Consider the following 16,581-nt stretch of genomic DNA (forward strand, 5'->3'; position numbering starts at 1 on the left):
TTTCTGGCTTCAAGTGTATTGCGGTCCCTGACCCCATGGGTAGCTTCGCTCGTATTACGGTCCCCAGCCATTTGGCTAGCTTCGTTTCTAACTTGGTCCCTATGATTAGCTTCAAGTTTTACTTGGCCCCTAACTTTTTTGTTAGCTTCAAGTCGGGTTTGGTCCCCAGCCTCTTCGCCGGCTTCAACACCTATTTTATCTATTAATGATTGACAATATTTATCGGCACGCTGTAGTTTTGCCCATTCACTGATTTCGGTTTTCTTAATATTATCTGGAAGGGGAGGGTCTTGGTTTTGTTGTGCGTCTCGTCGTTCGTTAATTTCTCCCCATCTCTGTGGTTTTGGTATGGGCGGTCTGTGAAGAGATACGTATCGCACTATTTTTTCCGCTGCTTTTTCAGGATTTGGTTCGAAAAGTATTGCCGCAATTGTGGACGGCGGGGGTACCGCAGGGTCAAATGGAACAAATGGAATACGGCTTAGGCAATCAGCATTTTGGTGTGATTTGCCTGGTCGATATCCAATTGTCATATCGTACTCCTGGATCTTAAGTGCCCATCTCTGGAGTCTTCCATTTGTGCTTGCTTTCCCGAATAACCATTCCAATGGTCGATGGTCGGTGAATACAACAAACTTTCTCCCATACAAATAAGTTCTGAAAACTTCTATCGCATGAACGATGGCAAAACATTCTTTTTCAATCGTTGCCCATTGTGCTTCTCGCTCATTCAAATGTTTGGATGTATATGCTATAACGACTTCCTGATCTTGTTGTTCTGGATACCAAACTGGTTTTTTGGACTTGTCGGTTTCTTCTGGTGGGGGAGGAGTCTGCATTTGGGCCAATACTGCTCCTATGCCGTATCCTGACGCATCCGTATAGATGATAAATTCGCGCGTGAAATCCGGGTAGCTTAGGATAGGTTTAGAAGTCAGACATTGAATAATACAGTTAAAGGCGTCCCTTTCTTCTTCCCCCCATTTCCATTGTGCTGTTTTCTTTGTAAGTGCCGTTAGTGGGTGTGCCTTTTCTGCAAAAGATCGTATAAATTTTCGGTAATAGCTAGCCAGGCCTAAAAAGGATCCTAATTCTTTTTGGTTAGTCGGTTGTGGATATGTTGTAATAGCTTCAATTTTCTTATAAATTGGTGTTATGCCTCTTCTTGAAATGATGTATCCTAAATATTCGATTTCTTGTTTAAAAAATTCGCATTTGATCCGTTTTAGTCGTATTCCTGCCGTTTTTAATATGCAGAATACTTTTGCTAAATGTCCAAGGTGTTCTTCAAATGTTTTACTATATACAATAATGTCATCCAGGTATACTACGACATATTTGTATAATACTTCTCTAAAAAATGTCATTCATTGCTCTTTGGAACGTACTTGGTGCGTTTGTTAATCCGAACGGCATTCGATTAAATTCAAATAGTCCTAATTCGCAAATAAAAGCCGTTTTGTGTTTGTCTGCCTCATTGATCTCTATTTGCCAATATCCACTGATTAAGTCTAGAGTGGAGAAATAACGAGCTCCGTATAAAGCATCAATGGTGTCGTCTATGCGTGGTAGTGGGAATTTATCTTTGATCGTGATTTTATTGAGCCATCTGTAATCGATGCATAGGCGTAGGCTGCCGTCTTTTTTCAAAGTCATTACAATAGCTGCTGCGTACGGGCTTGAACTAATCCGTATGATGTTATTATCTAGCATGCTACGTAGTTGTTTCCAAACTTGTGGACGTAGTGCTTCGGGTGTACGTCGCTATCGCATGCTTACAGGGGCATTGTTTCCTGTATTGATGTAATGTTTTACACCGATTGCCAGTCCCAATTCTGAATCTTTATCCGAAAAGAGTTGCCCATGTTTCGTAAGTAAGTCAAGTACGACCGCTGTTTGTTGTTTGTCTAGGTGTTTGAGGTCAAATTCAACTTTTTCTACCGGTTTTGGTGACAGTGTGTTGTTAATTTGGAACTGTTGGAAAGGTTTTAGGTTAAGGTAGTCTTTTCCCGTTAGTGGGGCATCGTCAATGCTAGGTAAATTATTTTCTACATCAGCTTTGTTTATTCCGACAATTGGTTTTCTAACTGGTACGGGGTATGGGATTTCGAAGCATCGCAATTTTGAAACTTCTGCTCTACGATTCGTTAATGCTCTATCAATGGAATTCCGTATTTTACTAATCGCGACAGTTACTGGTTTTGGTTTCGGTAATGGGTTTGTGGGTGAAACTGCATTTTCGTTTTGTGCGTGGATTGGACCTAATACAGCTCTGTCTCCTTCTATGTCAGGTTTGTGAATCATGATCTTGGTATTTTCTGGCTGTGATGTTATGAAATCTTTTTGATAGGAAATGTATTTTTTAGTACCCGCAAGTGCTCTATCAAGCGAATCTTGGGCATTGCAAAGTTCAAAAGGTCGTCTAATGAACGATAATTCCGGTAAGTTGTTGGTTACTTCACAATGTGGTGTTAGTGGTATCTCATGCTGACTTTCGCCAATAGTCAAGCTATATATGGGACAGACAGTTCTTAGCATTTGCTGGTTTTGCGCATGGTCGTAATGGATTTCCCTATTTTTAGCGTTTACTTTTACGTTGTGGTGAGAAAGAAAATCTATTCCAAGGATGCAATCTTCCTGCAAAGCTTCTATTACGTAGAAGTAATGAAGAAAAGTATGATCTTTATTGATTGTAATCGGGAACTCAAATTTTCCGAAAGTTCGCAAAGCCTGTCCTGACACTGTTTTAAAGATGGGTGAATTATCATTATTAAGCGATTTTCTTATGTTTTTATCTCGTAGTTTGAATAAAAGTTCAGAAGAAAGAAGACTGGCGGCAGCGCCGGTGTCTATCAATCCTTTGGCATTAATATCAAAGATTAAAATTGGGATTCTAAGAAGGGGTGGTATAATATGTTGGGCGGGCGGGGTCAAGTTATGGAGAGTTAGGAGTGAGTTAATTGCTACGTTTTCCCAATTGTTTAATTCTGACGGTATTGGCGGTTGATGCGGGCCATGTCGGTCCAACATTCTCGCGCGATGTGTCCTCGTTTGTTGCACTTATGACAAACTATATCTCTCTGACCTAGTCGTTGGTTGTTACTGGGGTTTACGCTTCCGCTATATGCGTTATTATTCTGTACGGTAGGCCACTCTCTTGGTGTGTTATTATATTCGTTTCGTTGTCCACCGTATCCCTGTCGGGGCCGGAATGGCCTATTTGTAAATCTGGGATTATAGTTATTATATTGGCGTTGTTCCCTAAATCTGTTGTTATTATAGCGGGGTTCCCTGTATCTATTATTATTATATCTTGGATCTCTAAACCTTGAATAAGATCGTCCGTTATCACGCGAATCACTGCGCTCCCTGTTACTCGATGGGCTCTGATCCCTGCTACGGGAGTAGCTTGTGTCCCTGCTTCGGCTGTAACTGGAGTCTCGGTTTCCTTGTGGTCGGGGAGATCCTTCTGTCCTGGGTCTGTCGAAGTGGACTCGTGCGTCCTCCTGTCTTGGACGGCGGTCCAAGGAAGTTGTTCTCCTGGAATCAAAACGATCCACTGCGCTGATAGTCGCGATATTTTCCTGTGAGGAGTGTCGTCTTTTAGTAATGGCTCCTAAATCAGCCAATTGTTGCTTGATTAGGTCGATTTCAGTTTTTTGTTGGGTCAATGCATCGTCTTGTTGCTTCTCATGGTGTGTAATACCCGCAATTACCGCTGAAATTTCCTTGTCTTCGTTATTCTCTTTATTTTGTAAAATTTGTTCGGAAATGAACAATTGTTTGCACAATTGATCAAAATCGTTAAAATCCTCTGGCATTCGCAAATATAACTCGGCTTTTATTTTTGGCAATAGTCCTTGCAATAGCGTCTTAATTTTAATATCGTCCCTCATCTTTTTTACGACACTATGTAGCGCATCTTCTACTTCGGTTTTGTTGTTAGCGTCTAATTTTTCCATCTTTCCTTCTATGCTGTCGTAGAGACTAGTGAGCCTTGACACAAATGCTCTACAATTTTCTTCTGGTTTTTGTTTTAGTTTATTAAATTTCTTTCTAAGGGCTGCTATGTCGAAAGAATCTTGGAACCGTTCGATGATTTCATATCTCCAATCGTCGTAATTTAAATCGTCCCCCTGCTCTTCTGCGTAATTATCATGCCATTCGAGGGCTTCCCCCTTAAGGCGATCTGAAAAGAAACGGATCTTTTGGTCGTCATCCCAATCATTATTCCGCGCTACGTGTTCTGCAGCCTTAAGCCATTCAGTAATGAGTTTGTCCGTACTTTTGCCTTTGAATGTTGGTATAGATTTCTTATCTTCCCGAGAAAATAATTCGCCTAAAACTTTTACTATTGGTTTTGTTACGTTGTCCATGATGGTCGCATCGGGGGCGGTAAGTAAAGTTTTGCTTAATCGTGATGTAAAAGTGGTTTTTGATGTACTTGCGTCGTCGTCACCGTTGTGACCTGCTCCGGTTCCTACTCCCATGTTTGAGATACTGACTCTGCGGTTTTTCTTTAGTATTGTGTTGTGTTTTTGCAGTTGAAAAATGGTTGTTGCCTGACTATTATTCTGCGCAATGAGGTTATCTATTATTTCCTGGAGATTTGTTATTGTATCTGTTTTTTCTGTTTCAAGTTCTGTATGTAGAGATTTATCAAGAGAATCTCTTCCCGTAAAGTTTTGGAGTTCGTCTAGGAATTTGGTTGTTTCAAAAGTTTTATTTGCGATGTCCTGAAAGTTCCTTTCGTATTGGTCTTCTGCTTCGTAATAAGCTTTTTCTCTTTCCTTTAGGTCCTGAATCCGAAATTCGAGGTTGACTATTGTATTTTCTAAAGTTTCCTGTTTATCACGTAGATCTTTTATTTCTGTTTCGTATTTTCTATTTTGAAATGTAGCGGCAACGTAATTATTATGGAGTTTCTCTTTGGTCTCAGTTGTTTGGGTGATAACCTGTTTAGCTGATTGGACTTCAAGTTTCAATTTAGCGAGTTCACTGTCGAGTGTCTCGTTATGTTTTTGGGAGGCGGTCAAACGAGTTTCTAGTTCTGTTTTTTCGGTCTCAAGGGTACTGTTTGCTTCTATACTATTTGTTTCTACTGCGGAAACGTGTTTCTGATTGAGGTCTAAAGCTTTTTTAAGTTGTTCACTGTTTTCTATCGCAGCTCTGAGCTGTTGTTCAAGTTGTGTTTTCTGAGCTTCGAGGTCAGTTGTTAATTTTTCACAGTCTGCGTTATGGATCGCGGTATCCTGTATGTATTTTTGTAATGTTTCTACGTGTCTCTGAGAGTCGTCTAAAAGTTTTAAATTTGTAGAATTATCTTTTCTTACTTGATCTAATTTATTAAGTTCGTCTCTGTTTTCTTTAAGTTTTTCCTCAGCGGCTTTCCACTTTTTATCTGTTTTTTCTTTTTCTTTGATTAGTTCAGTATTAACTTTCCGAAGTCCTGCCTGTTGTAAAAGTGCTTCCCGTTGTAATACTGTAGTTAATTCGGTGGTGAATTCGCGCTGTTTACCGTGAACGATTTGCAATTGTTGTACTAAGGGATCTACGCTATTTTCGTCTCCTGTGAGAAACTTAATATAATTTTTCAGGGATTTTGTGGTTTCCCTTATGGTTTCTGGGGTAACGGTGGATTCAAGTTTATCCTTAACAAGAAGATAGACGTATAGGTTTATAGTGTTATTCGTTGCTTTATGCGCTTTCTTTCGTTCTTCTTCTAGTTGTGACGCTAGTTTACGTACGGAGGATGTTTGGTGGGGTTTAGTTATTTCAGCCAAGTAAGAAGATTCAATCTCTACTGATGCCTTCCAATTCGTTAAAAAGGTATTACGGGCAGCAATTATTTCGGGGCTTGATAGGTGTGTAGTTTGTGAAGGTGAAGGGTTGGCGGTCTCTAATGTTGGGTGTGTGGAAGGTGGGTTGTCGTCGGATAGAACAGGATAGAGAGTGGTAAAGAAGGAGTTGAGAGTAGTCTCAGTAGTACTCAGAGTATCAGGCATCCGCTTACCTCCAATAGGGTGGTGCGTTTCGACTTTTCCAAATATACTTTCTATTATCGTAACACCGGTATACGTCAGTACCGAGAAGAACACAGATAGCAAGAAGTCTCCACTTTTTAAAGTCTACCAACAATGACTGACTTAATCTAATTTCTTAACTAAAGCGTTCAGTCTCGTTGGGACCTCCAATTGTAGAGATCTTTCTTGTAATACCATGTATTCTTCCACAGCACACATACAATATACGAGTACACAATATAAAGTATGAGAAGGGTGATCTTACTTCTGGAGCTGGAGCTGGAGCTTGAAGGAGAGCTGAGAGAACTCTGCCTTCAAGTACCAAAACCACGAGTATTTATACTCGAATAGGGGAAGGGAAACATACGTGAACATCCCAATTAAATCTGGGCGTGGATGGTTCCGGTCTCTCGTTTAAAGGAGGGCAGACAAGAAGGAGTTAGAACCTGTTCTTGTCTTTCCAGTTTACTCGTCAATTTACATGTATGAGCTGTGTATGCTCATTACACTGTTATTGAAAAAGCTCTTTCTCTGGAGATGAGTAAGAGAAGTATTATTGAATGTTTTCTTATTAAATAAACTTTTAATTTATATTGTTATGCTCTAGGTTAAGAGTCGAGGTTCGCTGATTTTATGAAGGCATTTTGGATTAGAACTGGATATTGAAATTTAATTTACTGTGCGTTTTTTTCTGTATTTCAAATTCACCTAGAAACTTTACAGAGAAAATAACTTTCTTTTTAAATAAGCAGACAAATTTGCAAAATTAGAAAAAGTGGTCCCTTCTGCTTAGTTTATTTCAATTATTAGTGTGGTTCATAATCATAGTACACACTTATAATTTTTTATATTGACAGAACGAAGGAAGTACCAATAAATATATAAAAATGTAGTAACTATCGAGAATTAAAGGTAAGGCATCAATGAGAAGTTAATTCTCAGTTAGTTCTGAATTGCATGACATAAAATTGCTGCATGTTTTCAATATTTTGTTAGCTATTGTTTTACCCATGACGTTTGAATTCATCAACGTCTGGAATCTCAACGCCAAGAACAATTATTCCACTTTTACTAAACTAATACTCGAATTTACCTAACGGCATAATCGTAAACAGATTTTTTCGAAAGATATTTGTCGAAAGAGGGAAATCACAATTCTCCTCAATGTATAATAACGCATAACTTTTACAACATCGGATTATCGATTAAACACAACTATTTTAGCTTTTGGGATTAGATATTTGGGTAAAGAAAAATTTTTATAAGACGAAAAAGAAATATTAAACACAGACCTCATTTCGTCAAGCAAGTGAATTCCATTCTGAAAGACTTTCATAGATTATATTTAATCTTCGAGAGTTCCGTGCGGCCTACACACTGGCTCGAGGGTAATATTTGTTTTAAGGTACACTCTTCCTCTGTGTAGGTATCAAGTAGAACTGAGGCGGGGGCGTGTCAGATCGCTCGTTAGCGATTTGAAGCAAACCCCGTCTCGAAACAAAAAGCACACTAAAAAAAATGAAGGGAGCAAACCCTAAAATCAATTCAATTAGTTTAAAATAACTTTCTGCAACCATTGCATGCAAATTGAGAGACCATCAAACACTTTATTGTTTACTGATTGCCTCAGATATGCCCAAGTACACAACAACTGTGACAATATAATGTCACGCTATTGTTAAAGCCAAAAACAATTGTTTCAGGTGAATCAAAGTAAATAGACGGTCTTCCCGTGTAACCCGTCCAGGCTTTCAAATTTCACTGGCTGCATTTTCTTTTCATCGGAAGACAACTTCTTTGATGTCGAGTAAATGGCTCCGATTTTCCGCTGCATTTCCTCTGCAGAGCTGAACAGTGGACATCCCGCAGGATTCTCCAACAGGACTGTTCCCATTTTGCCGTCTAATTTGACATTGACAAATCTGCAACAAAGAAAAAACACGGGGCGGATTAAGAAAATGGTTTTCACTGAAGATTTGAGATGAAGAGACATTACCTGCACGCTGATCCATCGATGGATGGTGTTTGAGCAGCTGCATCTTCAGCTGTAGCTGGAACAACAGTTAGCGTCGTGCCAGCAAGTTTGGAAATATCCGTCGCCGCATCGAGAGTCACACCGGAACGCTTGACCGTGTACGGTCGACCATGCAGACCGAAAACCGTTGCAACCTAACCAATAATTGATTAATGGTTATTCCTATTTGAAATGCGGTATGGGAGTTTCAAAATTACCTCTTTCACCAGTCCTTCGAAAGAGACGAGGGATGCTCCGACAGGATTGCTTAGTAAAACTGTGCCGTAGGATCCTTCAATTCCGTAACCTGATTTCAGCCCTTCTAAGCAAAGATTAACCAAGCTGCAATATAAAAAAAGAAACATTTAGATTTCAATTATGTTTTCAAAAATGAATTATCAATTACGGCGTAGATGGTTTCCCTCGGCCTGTAGGAGCCTGGGAGGCAACCAGAGACTTCTTGCCTGGAGGGACTCCGGCTTTCGCTGCCCAGTCGGCAGTGAATCCTTCTTGAATGGTCAGCACTAAATCTACACCTTGCAACTGCAGTTAAAAAATTAAATAATTTAACTGCATGAAGTTTATGAACAGTCGTGAAAAAATTCATTGTTACCTTTTGTGATTTGTTGATGAGGACTTTTGCACCCGACTTTTTGGTTGAGGCTGCTCTCCATGGAACTTTGATGGCAGTCTCAATGTAATTTGAAAAACTGTTGACAACATCTGCTACGTATCCGGTAGGAGGAACCACCTGTTAAAAATAACCACACGTTGATGGAAAGCTTTAAGGAGTTTATTGATAAAAACAAAGATACCTCAAAGTAGACGCTGACGGCATCAGAAGGAGTTACGTGAGCTTCCTTGCGCAGTTTTTGGACCAAGTTGATGGCTTCTCGGGCCAAACCTTCGTCCTTCATGCTTTGGTCTTGGACTACATTCAACAACACCAACACCTGTGATTGCACCAGATATAAAAAAATTGATAAAACAGCCATGAAAATGGTTTCTAAACGAGAAGCTTACATCTTTTTCCGCTTGAGTCTCGTATTGCTGAGCCAATTCAGCAGCTCGGTCACCAGTGAACTGGTAAAAGATCCGCAAATCCTCTGGACCCATCATGTTACCCAAAACATCGATCTGACCTTCGGTTAAGAATCCTTGGAGCTGCTCATCCGTCAGTGTCTAATTCAGTTCAAAGAGTAAATTTTAGTTAACGCATTTAATCCCATTACGAAATAACAAACCTTGATTGCAGCCATGACAGCCTTGAATTGGCCTTTGAGTCGCGCTCCAATGCGGTGATCCGGTTCTGCACGTAGACTGACTCCAAAACTGTCCTTGTCGGTGGTCAGTTTGAGAGCACGGACATTCAACTCTTCCAGAATGTATCGTTCCATAGTCCTTAATTCATCCAACGACTCTTGCTCACGGAGGATAACAATCACTTCCGGCAAAGGGTACTGCAAATTATTTGAAAATGATAATCAATAACCGGCAGCGACAGAATATGAAAAAACGATCGAACCTTGATGGGCAGAGTGCGGCGATCACGAAGAACACGTCCGAGTTCAATCACCACTTGCATCCGACTCACGGCATTTTCAATTTTGACATCAATCAAATGTTTCCTATTACAAATGAAGCATTAGTAAATGTTGATTACTGCTTGTAGAATTTTTTTATACTTTGGTTCAGGGGTAGAAAGAAAATGAACGGATTCCGTCGTTCCGGCTTTCTGGTTGGCCACTAAATGACGCAAGTTGCGGTACATCAATTCGGTCAGGAAGGGCGTGAATGGGGCCATAACACGGATCATGGAAAACAAGACACTGAAAAGTGTCTGCAAGGCGTGATGACAATCGTCCTTGCCACCATCTCCCTAAACGACCAAATGACAATTAATCTAACGTGTTGCGAAAATAAGCGAAAAGATTTTTACCTTTAGTCGCTTACGGTTCATCCGCACGTACCAGTTGGTCAGGTAGTCTACAAACCGGACAAGACGAGGAACAACAGTGTATAGCCGATAGGCAGCCATTTCTTGGTGGACGAAGAGCAGCAAGGACTGAGTGTAGGAAATGATCCAGCGATCCATCACATTCGTTGACAAATTGGAGGCCTCTTCTTCATAAACGAATTTAATTCCATCTTCCTGTAGCCAAGAAAAATGCATCAATATCAAAATGTCTAACAATATCTAAAGAAAACACTTACGCGCTCGAGACGTTCAAGATTTTGGACAAAGAATCGGTAAGCGTTGTACCAGGGTAGGAAAACGTCTTTGATAATATCTCGAACACCTTCCTCTTTGAAGCGCAGATTCTCCGCACGAACAACTGGGGAGTTGATCAAGTAGAGACGAAGAGCATCAGCTCCAAATTTATTGACAACCTATAAAAGTCAAAAAAAGTAAGTTAAACCATTTTGTTTAAATAGAAAAAGAAAAAATAAACTTGCCAGCATTGGATCGGGGTAGTTCTTCTTCTTCTTTGACATTTTCTGGCCGTCACTGGCCAACACCAAGCCGTTGACAATCAAATTTTTGAACGGTGGTTTGTTGAAGAGAGCAGTCGACAAAACCAACAGCGTATAGAACCTAAAACAGCCAAGATATTATTCGTTAAATGCCTACCTCAATTTACTATTAACAAACATACCATCCGCGTGTTTGATCAATGCCTTCGGCAATGAAATCGGCAGGGAAGCAATCCTCGAACTCTTTCCTGTTTTCAAACGGGTAGTGGACTTGAGCGTAAGGCATGGATCCAGATTCGAACCAACAGTCGAAAACCTCTGAAACACGTTTCAAGGGTGGCCGACCGGGAATTTTGGAGGGAATAGTGATGCCATCAACGTTCTCGCGATGCAAATCAGTCAATTCAATGCCCGTGAGTTCTTTCAACTCGGCGATGGATCCGACACACACCACCTCTTCGCCATCTTCCGACATCCAAATGGGAATTGGAGTGCCCCAGTAACGGTTGCGACTGACGGCCCAATCTCTGGCGTCACGCAGCCAGTTGCCAAACCGTTTTTCTTTGACAAAGTCGGGCACCCTAAATACAATTCATAAGGGTCAACACACAGTAACACGAAATGTATAACGTTTGTTACCAATAAGTTTTCTGGTTGTTTTCCAACAGCTGTTTGGACATTTGCTCCACACGGATGAACCAAGAAGGAACAGCACGGTAGATAAGGGGTGTTTCAGAGCGCCAGCAGAATGGATAGCTGTGTTTTACGGTGCCGGAATTCACCAATCGGCCACAGTCTTTCAACATTTTGATAATGTTCTTGTCTGCATCTTTGACGTGCTGGCCGGCGAAATCAGTAACTGGATCAATGAATCTTCCTCCATCATCCACAGGACAAATCATCTCCTGATCTCTTGAGATAATGCCAGCTGTCAGGCAAACTCGGTAATCGTCCTCACCAAAGTATGGGGCTTGGTGAACGATACCAGTGCCGGATTCGTCGGTGACGTAGGAATCCGTTAGAACTCTAAATGCCCCAGAGCCGGAAGTCTTCAACTGTAATAAAAAAAAATATGATTTAAATTACAAAAGAACTGAATTATCTTTAATTTCATAATTACGCTAGAAAAGTAAGGGAACAGTGGCAGATACGTTTTCCCCTTGAGAACTTCTCCTTTGAATCGTTCCACAATTTCGTATTCTTCTCCGGATTTGAAAAGTGCACTGAGACGAGCTTCCATCATGATGTAAACCTTTTCTGTTGCTTTCTCTGTGAAGAAATATGGAGAATAAAATTGTTTTAGGTTTTACTTTATTTAATAGTTACAGCTGTCTTAAACAAACCTTTAACTCGAACATAGTCCAGCGAGGCGTTGACGCAAAGTGCAAGATTACTCGGCAGTGTCCATGGAGTAGTGGTCCATGCGAGAATAGACACTGACGGCTCATCGTCAAGCGGGAAGCTAACAATTACTGTATTTAAAAGACAAGTAATTAAGAATGGCTTGAATAAAAATAAAAATAGATGATTTACCTGCCGGATCAACCACTTCTTTGTAGTTCTGTCCCGACTCGAAGTTGGACAATGGAGTACTACAAGCCGTCGAGAAAGGCATCACTTTGAATCCACGGTAGACCAGCCCTTTCTCGAAGAGTTGCTTGAAAACCCACCAGATTGATTCCATGAACCACGGGTAAAGAGTTTTGTAGTCATTCTCGAAATCTGAAACACAAAACATTGAAAAGATAATTTAAAAAATAGTCATTGAAACAAAAGAAGTAGATAGAAGGAAATTTTTACTTACCAATCCAACGTCCCATTCTATTGACAATGGTCTCCCAGTCCTCTGCGTAACGCATGACAATCTTTCTGCACTCGGCGTTGTAATTGGCAATTCCCATTTTCATGACATCTTCTGGGCCTTTGATCCCAAGAGTTTTGTCAATTTCATATTCAACTGGAAGGCCATGTGTATCCCATCCAAAGCGCCTCTCAACATGAAAACCATTTTGATGAGCATATCGGGTGACAATATCCTTGATAGTTCCAGCTAAGATGTGCCCATAATGAGGAAGGCCAGTAGCAAATGGAGGTCCATCATAGAATGTGTACCTATGATAAGTAAAAATAAAATCCAAATGTAAAATTTCTAATTTATATGATGCAAATTAAATGTATTGATTTTCATTACCTAGGTTTCCCTTTGGACAATTTCAAACTGGTTTTGAATGCGTCAATTTTCTTCCAGTATTCCAAGATTTTTCCTTCTTCCTGAGCAAAATCAATTGATTCGGGAACTGGTTCCACCATTTCTAACTGTAAATAAAAGTGTGCAGAAAAATGTCAATATTACGTTTCGTAAAAAAAAACATATCATGTACTGTTAACATGGTATCAATTTCCCACTTGAAAAGAGTTTTAACCAAGCAAAATAAACGATTCTGTAAACTTACAAAGTGCCACATAAATTGTTTTTGACACAATAACAAGAAAAACTTGAGTTAACATTGCTGACATAAGGAACTGTAAATTTAATTTTCTCATCAAACCAAATATTTTTTTGAAAGAAACAAAACGCATGCAATGATAACTTAATAATAATTACCTAAAAATAAATGAATCAATCCAACAAACGATGTAGCTTATCTTCCACGAGATTTCCGGCTCTTGATCGCTGAATTGCTGAATTTTACATCAGACTTTCAAGAAAAATTCGTCTGCTACCAAACGCAACGTTGCCACACTTTCAACATACATATTTCAAGGGCAACGTGAACAGGAAAAGAGGGACTGAAGGAGGCTGGGAGGGGAAATCACGAAACAAAACTCAACAAATCACGATATCTTATTATCTTACATTGAAAAATGCATAAGCTCTTTAATTATGTCTCACAGATGGATCCATGATGGATCTAAACTAGTGGTTATGAGATACAATTAACTTAAGAAGTCAAAACTCAAGCGGTATGCTGATTGCCGGTGTATTTTTATTTTCGTATAAATTTCGAATTGATAACACACTGATATAAAAAAAATTTTACACGAAAAATATAAATAAATAATTGCAGATCTATTTATTACATCTGGATTTTACCAAGTTAATCAATTGATTCGCAAATGAATCTGAAAGAATTAGTGCAAAATATATCAGCCCAATAACCAGCACTAAAAGTTTTGATTAAATCAAGGTGAAGGCAATAACCCGGTCCGTTGTTATCAGGTTGGCCTGGACTCCAATTCACGTAAGTGAACGGCTGAAAGGGTTCTGTAGATGCCCATTCCCATATTTTTTCTCCATCCAGGGAATACATCCCTGAAGTCCAATAGCTGACGCTGTTCAACTCTAGATTCACGCAGGAAAAAAAAATATAATTTATTCATTGCACGATTTTCACTTGACAATTTACCTGGTGTAATTTTGATATGGTCGTAAATTAACTTGTCCTCCTCTACAGTTTCAAGACTGAGCAAACCCATACCTTCATCTTTACAAAAGGTATCCGCGGATATCCAATTCTTGCCGACCTGAAAATTTGTTGAAATTTGAACCTCATAACAAAAAAAATCTGAAATCGTGATTGGTTTCTTACGGCGTCGGTGAAAAAGCAATAACATTTCCCACCCAAGGTCCAGCAAGGCAGTTTAGTATTTCCTTTCAAATACGATGGACAATCTTCTGCAAATAAAATTCAAAAGAAAAATCATCAATTCCAATGTAAAGTGATTGTAGTAGGGATATAACAGCAGGATTGCAAAGGGATGTAGCTCAAATAATTGAAATACGTTTTCACATGCCGTACCTCCTTCTGAAATAGTTGTTGCGGGTTCGGTGGTCGTTGTTATAGCGTCTGTTATGTCGGTAAATTCAGTCGATCCTACTGACGTAGTCCCTGTCGATTGCTCCTCTGTTGTCGTTTCTTCAGCAATAACGGTTGTAGTTTGATCACTGGTGGTTGGTAAAGGAGTAGCAGATGTGGTTGTAATGGCTGGTGGTGATGTTTCAACGGTTTCCGTACCCGGCGTTGATGTTTCAGGGAGTTCTGTGCTTATCGTAGAAGTAATAGGACCCGTTGAGTTCTCCGTCAATTCAAAATCATTTGAAGATGTCGAGGTTGTTGGCGTGGTAGACGTGGTAGACGTGGTGGACGTGGTGGACGTGGTGGACGTGGTGGATGTGGTGGACGTGGTGGATGTGGTGGATGTGGTGGACGTGGTGGGGGTAATGGACGTGGTGGACGTGGTGCACAGAGTTGTTCCAGTAGATGTGGTAGATGAAGTCACTCGAGTAGCAGTCGTTAATGAAGATGTTTCGGTCAGTGTAGTCGATGTGGTCGACGCAGACTGCTGAGAAGAAATGAAACGGAGGTCGTCGATGGCGACAGCATCTTCAGCATTCGTCCCGCAATAAGCGTAAAACACCAACTACTTTCGCAAGGCATATAGTTCCAGATTAAAAAAGACACATCTCAAACAAGAAAACGAATACAAATTTAATACCGTCAAATTAGAGGATGAATCGTCCGTTATTGAAACGGTCTGAGACTGCCAAACTCGATTGTTGATATGGGAATACTCGTACAAATTTAAAAGCAAACCTTCATTTCCATTTTTGGCCAGATACAACTGCACATCAATTAGATAATTAACATTTAAACAAAGTCCGTCCTTCTGATAATATAAAGTAATAGTTTTAATCACCTCCAGGTTTGTGAATTGTGGCCATTTAGAACGAATCCAAAAGGAGAATGAAAAGGAAACTTCGGTGTCAGACCCAAGGGTGAAGGTCTGACTGCGCAGAACAGCCACACCGAACGACAAAGTCGATCCACGATCAACTCGGAGATAAGTCGATCCGTTGGTCGGTGTAGGAGCCACATTTCCTGGCTCCCAAGGCAAAATGTTGTTCTCGACTCTCCACTTGACACCAGACTCCGACTGCTCAATCCATGGGTCGATTTGACCGTTCTCGAAGTCACTATCAAGATTGAAAAGTTCAACCAATTTCGTGGGTCCGACCGTGTGATCACACATTTGATGTTGACAACTAGCGATTAAAGTTGATGGCTTGTCAATGAGAAGTAATAAGAATAATCCTACTAAAAACGAGACACAACTTTGCATTTTCAGCACAAATTTGGAATTCAAGCACAAACAACGAAACTACGTCGCTACACAATCGATTCGACGGCAATACATGAAAACGAATCAATCTAGACTGAAGCTGATTATTATAGTCTACGTTAGTTTGTTTTTCGTCATTAGTATAGCTGATAACACAACAAGTTTCGTAAGATCATTGGCGTCATATGTAACATTTCATATGTACCTGAATATTTCGACAAACTTCGATCTTGCGGGGATAGATGAATTAGGTTATCCATTTGACATTTCAGTTGCATTATTTGCGCACAGATATTTCTACAAGATGACATTAATATTATCTACATTATGCGTCAAACGCATTACTTACAGTATTGCGGGAGTCTGTGGTACTCATTACTGATACAGCCGCCGATGAAAACTCCGATAAGAATGGCCGAAAACGTTACTATGATAACACACCCAGAAGGTGTCAACGATCTTTTCACCTGTAACAACTGCCGACTAAGAGCAATTTTGAGTTGCTTGGCATCTTTCATTAACTTCTGTTTCTATTTATAGCAACCTTATTATGAACAATGAGAGATGACCGCAGAGGTAAAATTATACCATACTGACTAATTACACCTGCTTCTGTTTTCTTATCAATTTCAAGGATACAAACTAATCAAATACGCCATATTGTAGGACACCACTTCAGCCTAATAAGAATGATTTATCTGAGAAGCACTAACCTTATAGTTCATTAGAATATGATAACAAGAAAATCAAATATAATTTGACTTAGTTTTTAAATTCACCCGCAGAGTATTACTAACGCCACCGGCCACTCCATAGTTTCGTATACAAATTCATTATTTTTATTTTCCTAATAAAATAAATACTTAAAAATAAATTTATTTACGTAAAAGTTGTTGAAATAGATTGGAAAAAATATAAACTTTAATTTAATTACGATTACAAATTATT

The 16,581-nt window shown here is 39.7% G+C and overlaps 2 protein-coding genes across 2 annotated transcripts; both read right to left on the bottom strand.

The window, feature by feature from the left end:
* Positions 1 to 7,610: 7,610 nt before the first annotated feature.
* Positions 7,611 to 13,236, bottom strand: LOC124314193 (isoleucine--tRNA ligase, cytoplasmic-like). Its single transcript, XM_046779325.1, has 21 exons — positions 13,118 to 13,236; positions 12,704 to 12,828; positions 12,317 to 12,624; positions 12,046 to 12,234; positions 11,856 to 11,984; positions 11,633 to 11,781; positions 11,152 to 11,567; positions 10,695 to 11,093; positions 10,495 to 10,633; positions 10,252 to 10,428; positions 9,977 to 10,189; positions 9,723 to 9,916; positions 9,563 to 9,665; positions 9,282 to 9,497; positions 9,061 to 9,219; positions 8,853 to 8,990; positions 8,651 to 8,788; positions 8,444 to 8,580; positions 8,256 to 8,379; positions 8,020 to 8,192; positions 7,611 to 7,945 (listed from the first exon to the last, which is right to left on the bottom strand). Exons 2-21 carry the CDS (start codon positions 12,820 to 12,822, stop codon positions 7,732 to 7,734), a joined length of 3,834 nt encoding a protein of 1,277 aa, XP_046635281.1. The 5' UTR covers positions 12,823 to 12,828; positions 13,118 to 13,236; the 3' UTR covers positions 7,611 to 7,731.
* Positions 13,237 to 13,487: 251 nt separating this feature from the next.
* Positions 13,488 to 15,926, bottom strand: LOC124317530 (serine-rich adhesin for platelets-like). Its single transcript, XM_046782771.1, has 7 exons — positions 15,839 to 15,926; positions 15,211 to 15,608; positions 15,010 to 15,135; positions 14,313 to 14,934; positions 14,103 to 14,188; positions 13,920 to 14,037; positions 13,488 to 13,855 (listed from the first exon to the last, which is right to left on the bottom strand). The coding sequence occupies exons 1-7, from the start codon at positions 15,909 to 15,911 to the stop codon at positions 13,611 to 13,613; spliced, it is 1,668 nt and encodes a 555-aa protein (XP_046638727.1). The 5' UTR covers positions 15,912 to 15,926; the 3' UTR covers positions 13,488 to 13,610.
* Positions 15,927 to 16,581: the final 655 nt, after the last annotated feature.

Source organism: Daphnia pulicaria, chromosome 1 (assembly GCF_021234035.1).
Source record: "Daphnia pulicaria isolate SC F1-1A chromosome 1, SC_F0-13Bv2, whole genome shotgun sequence".
In the NCBI taxonomy this organism is placed as follows: Eukaryota; Metazoa; Arthropoda; class Branchiopoda; order Diplostraca; family Daphniidae; genus Daphnia; species Daphnia pulicaria.

Bases quoted from the DNA above. Each gene is read 5' to 3' on its own strand.
- LOC124314193 (XM_046779325.1), bottom strand. From the start codon at position 12,822: ATGGTGGAACCAGTTCCCGAATCAATTGATTTTGCTCAGGAAGAAGGA. The intron at 9,220-9,281 runs GTTTGTTATTTC...GAACTGAATTAG, and splicing joins CTGTCATGGCTGCAATCAAG to ACACTGACGGATGAGCAGCT. The intron at 8,581-8,650 runs GTAACAATGAAT...TTTTAACTGCAG, and splicing joins TCATCAACAAATCACAAAAG to TTGCAAGGTGTAGATTTAGT.
- LOC124317530 (XM_046782771.1), bottom strand. From the start codon at position 15,911: ATGCAACTGAAATGTCAAATGGATAACCTAATTCATCTATCCCCGCAA. The intron at 15,609-15,838 runs GTACATATGAAA...TCTCGTTTTTAG, and splicing joins AAGTTTGTCGAAATATTCAG to TAGGATTATTCTTATTACTT. The intron at 13,856-13,919 runs GTAAATTGTCAA...GCGTGAATCTAG, and splicing joins CCATATCAAAATTACACCAG to AGTTGAACAGCGTCAGCTAT.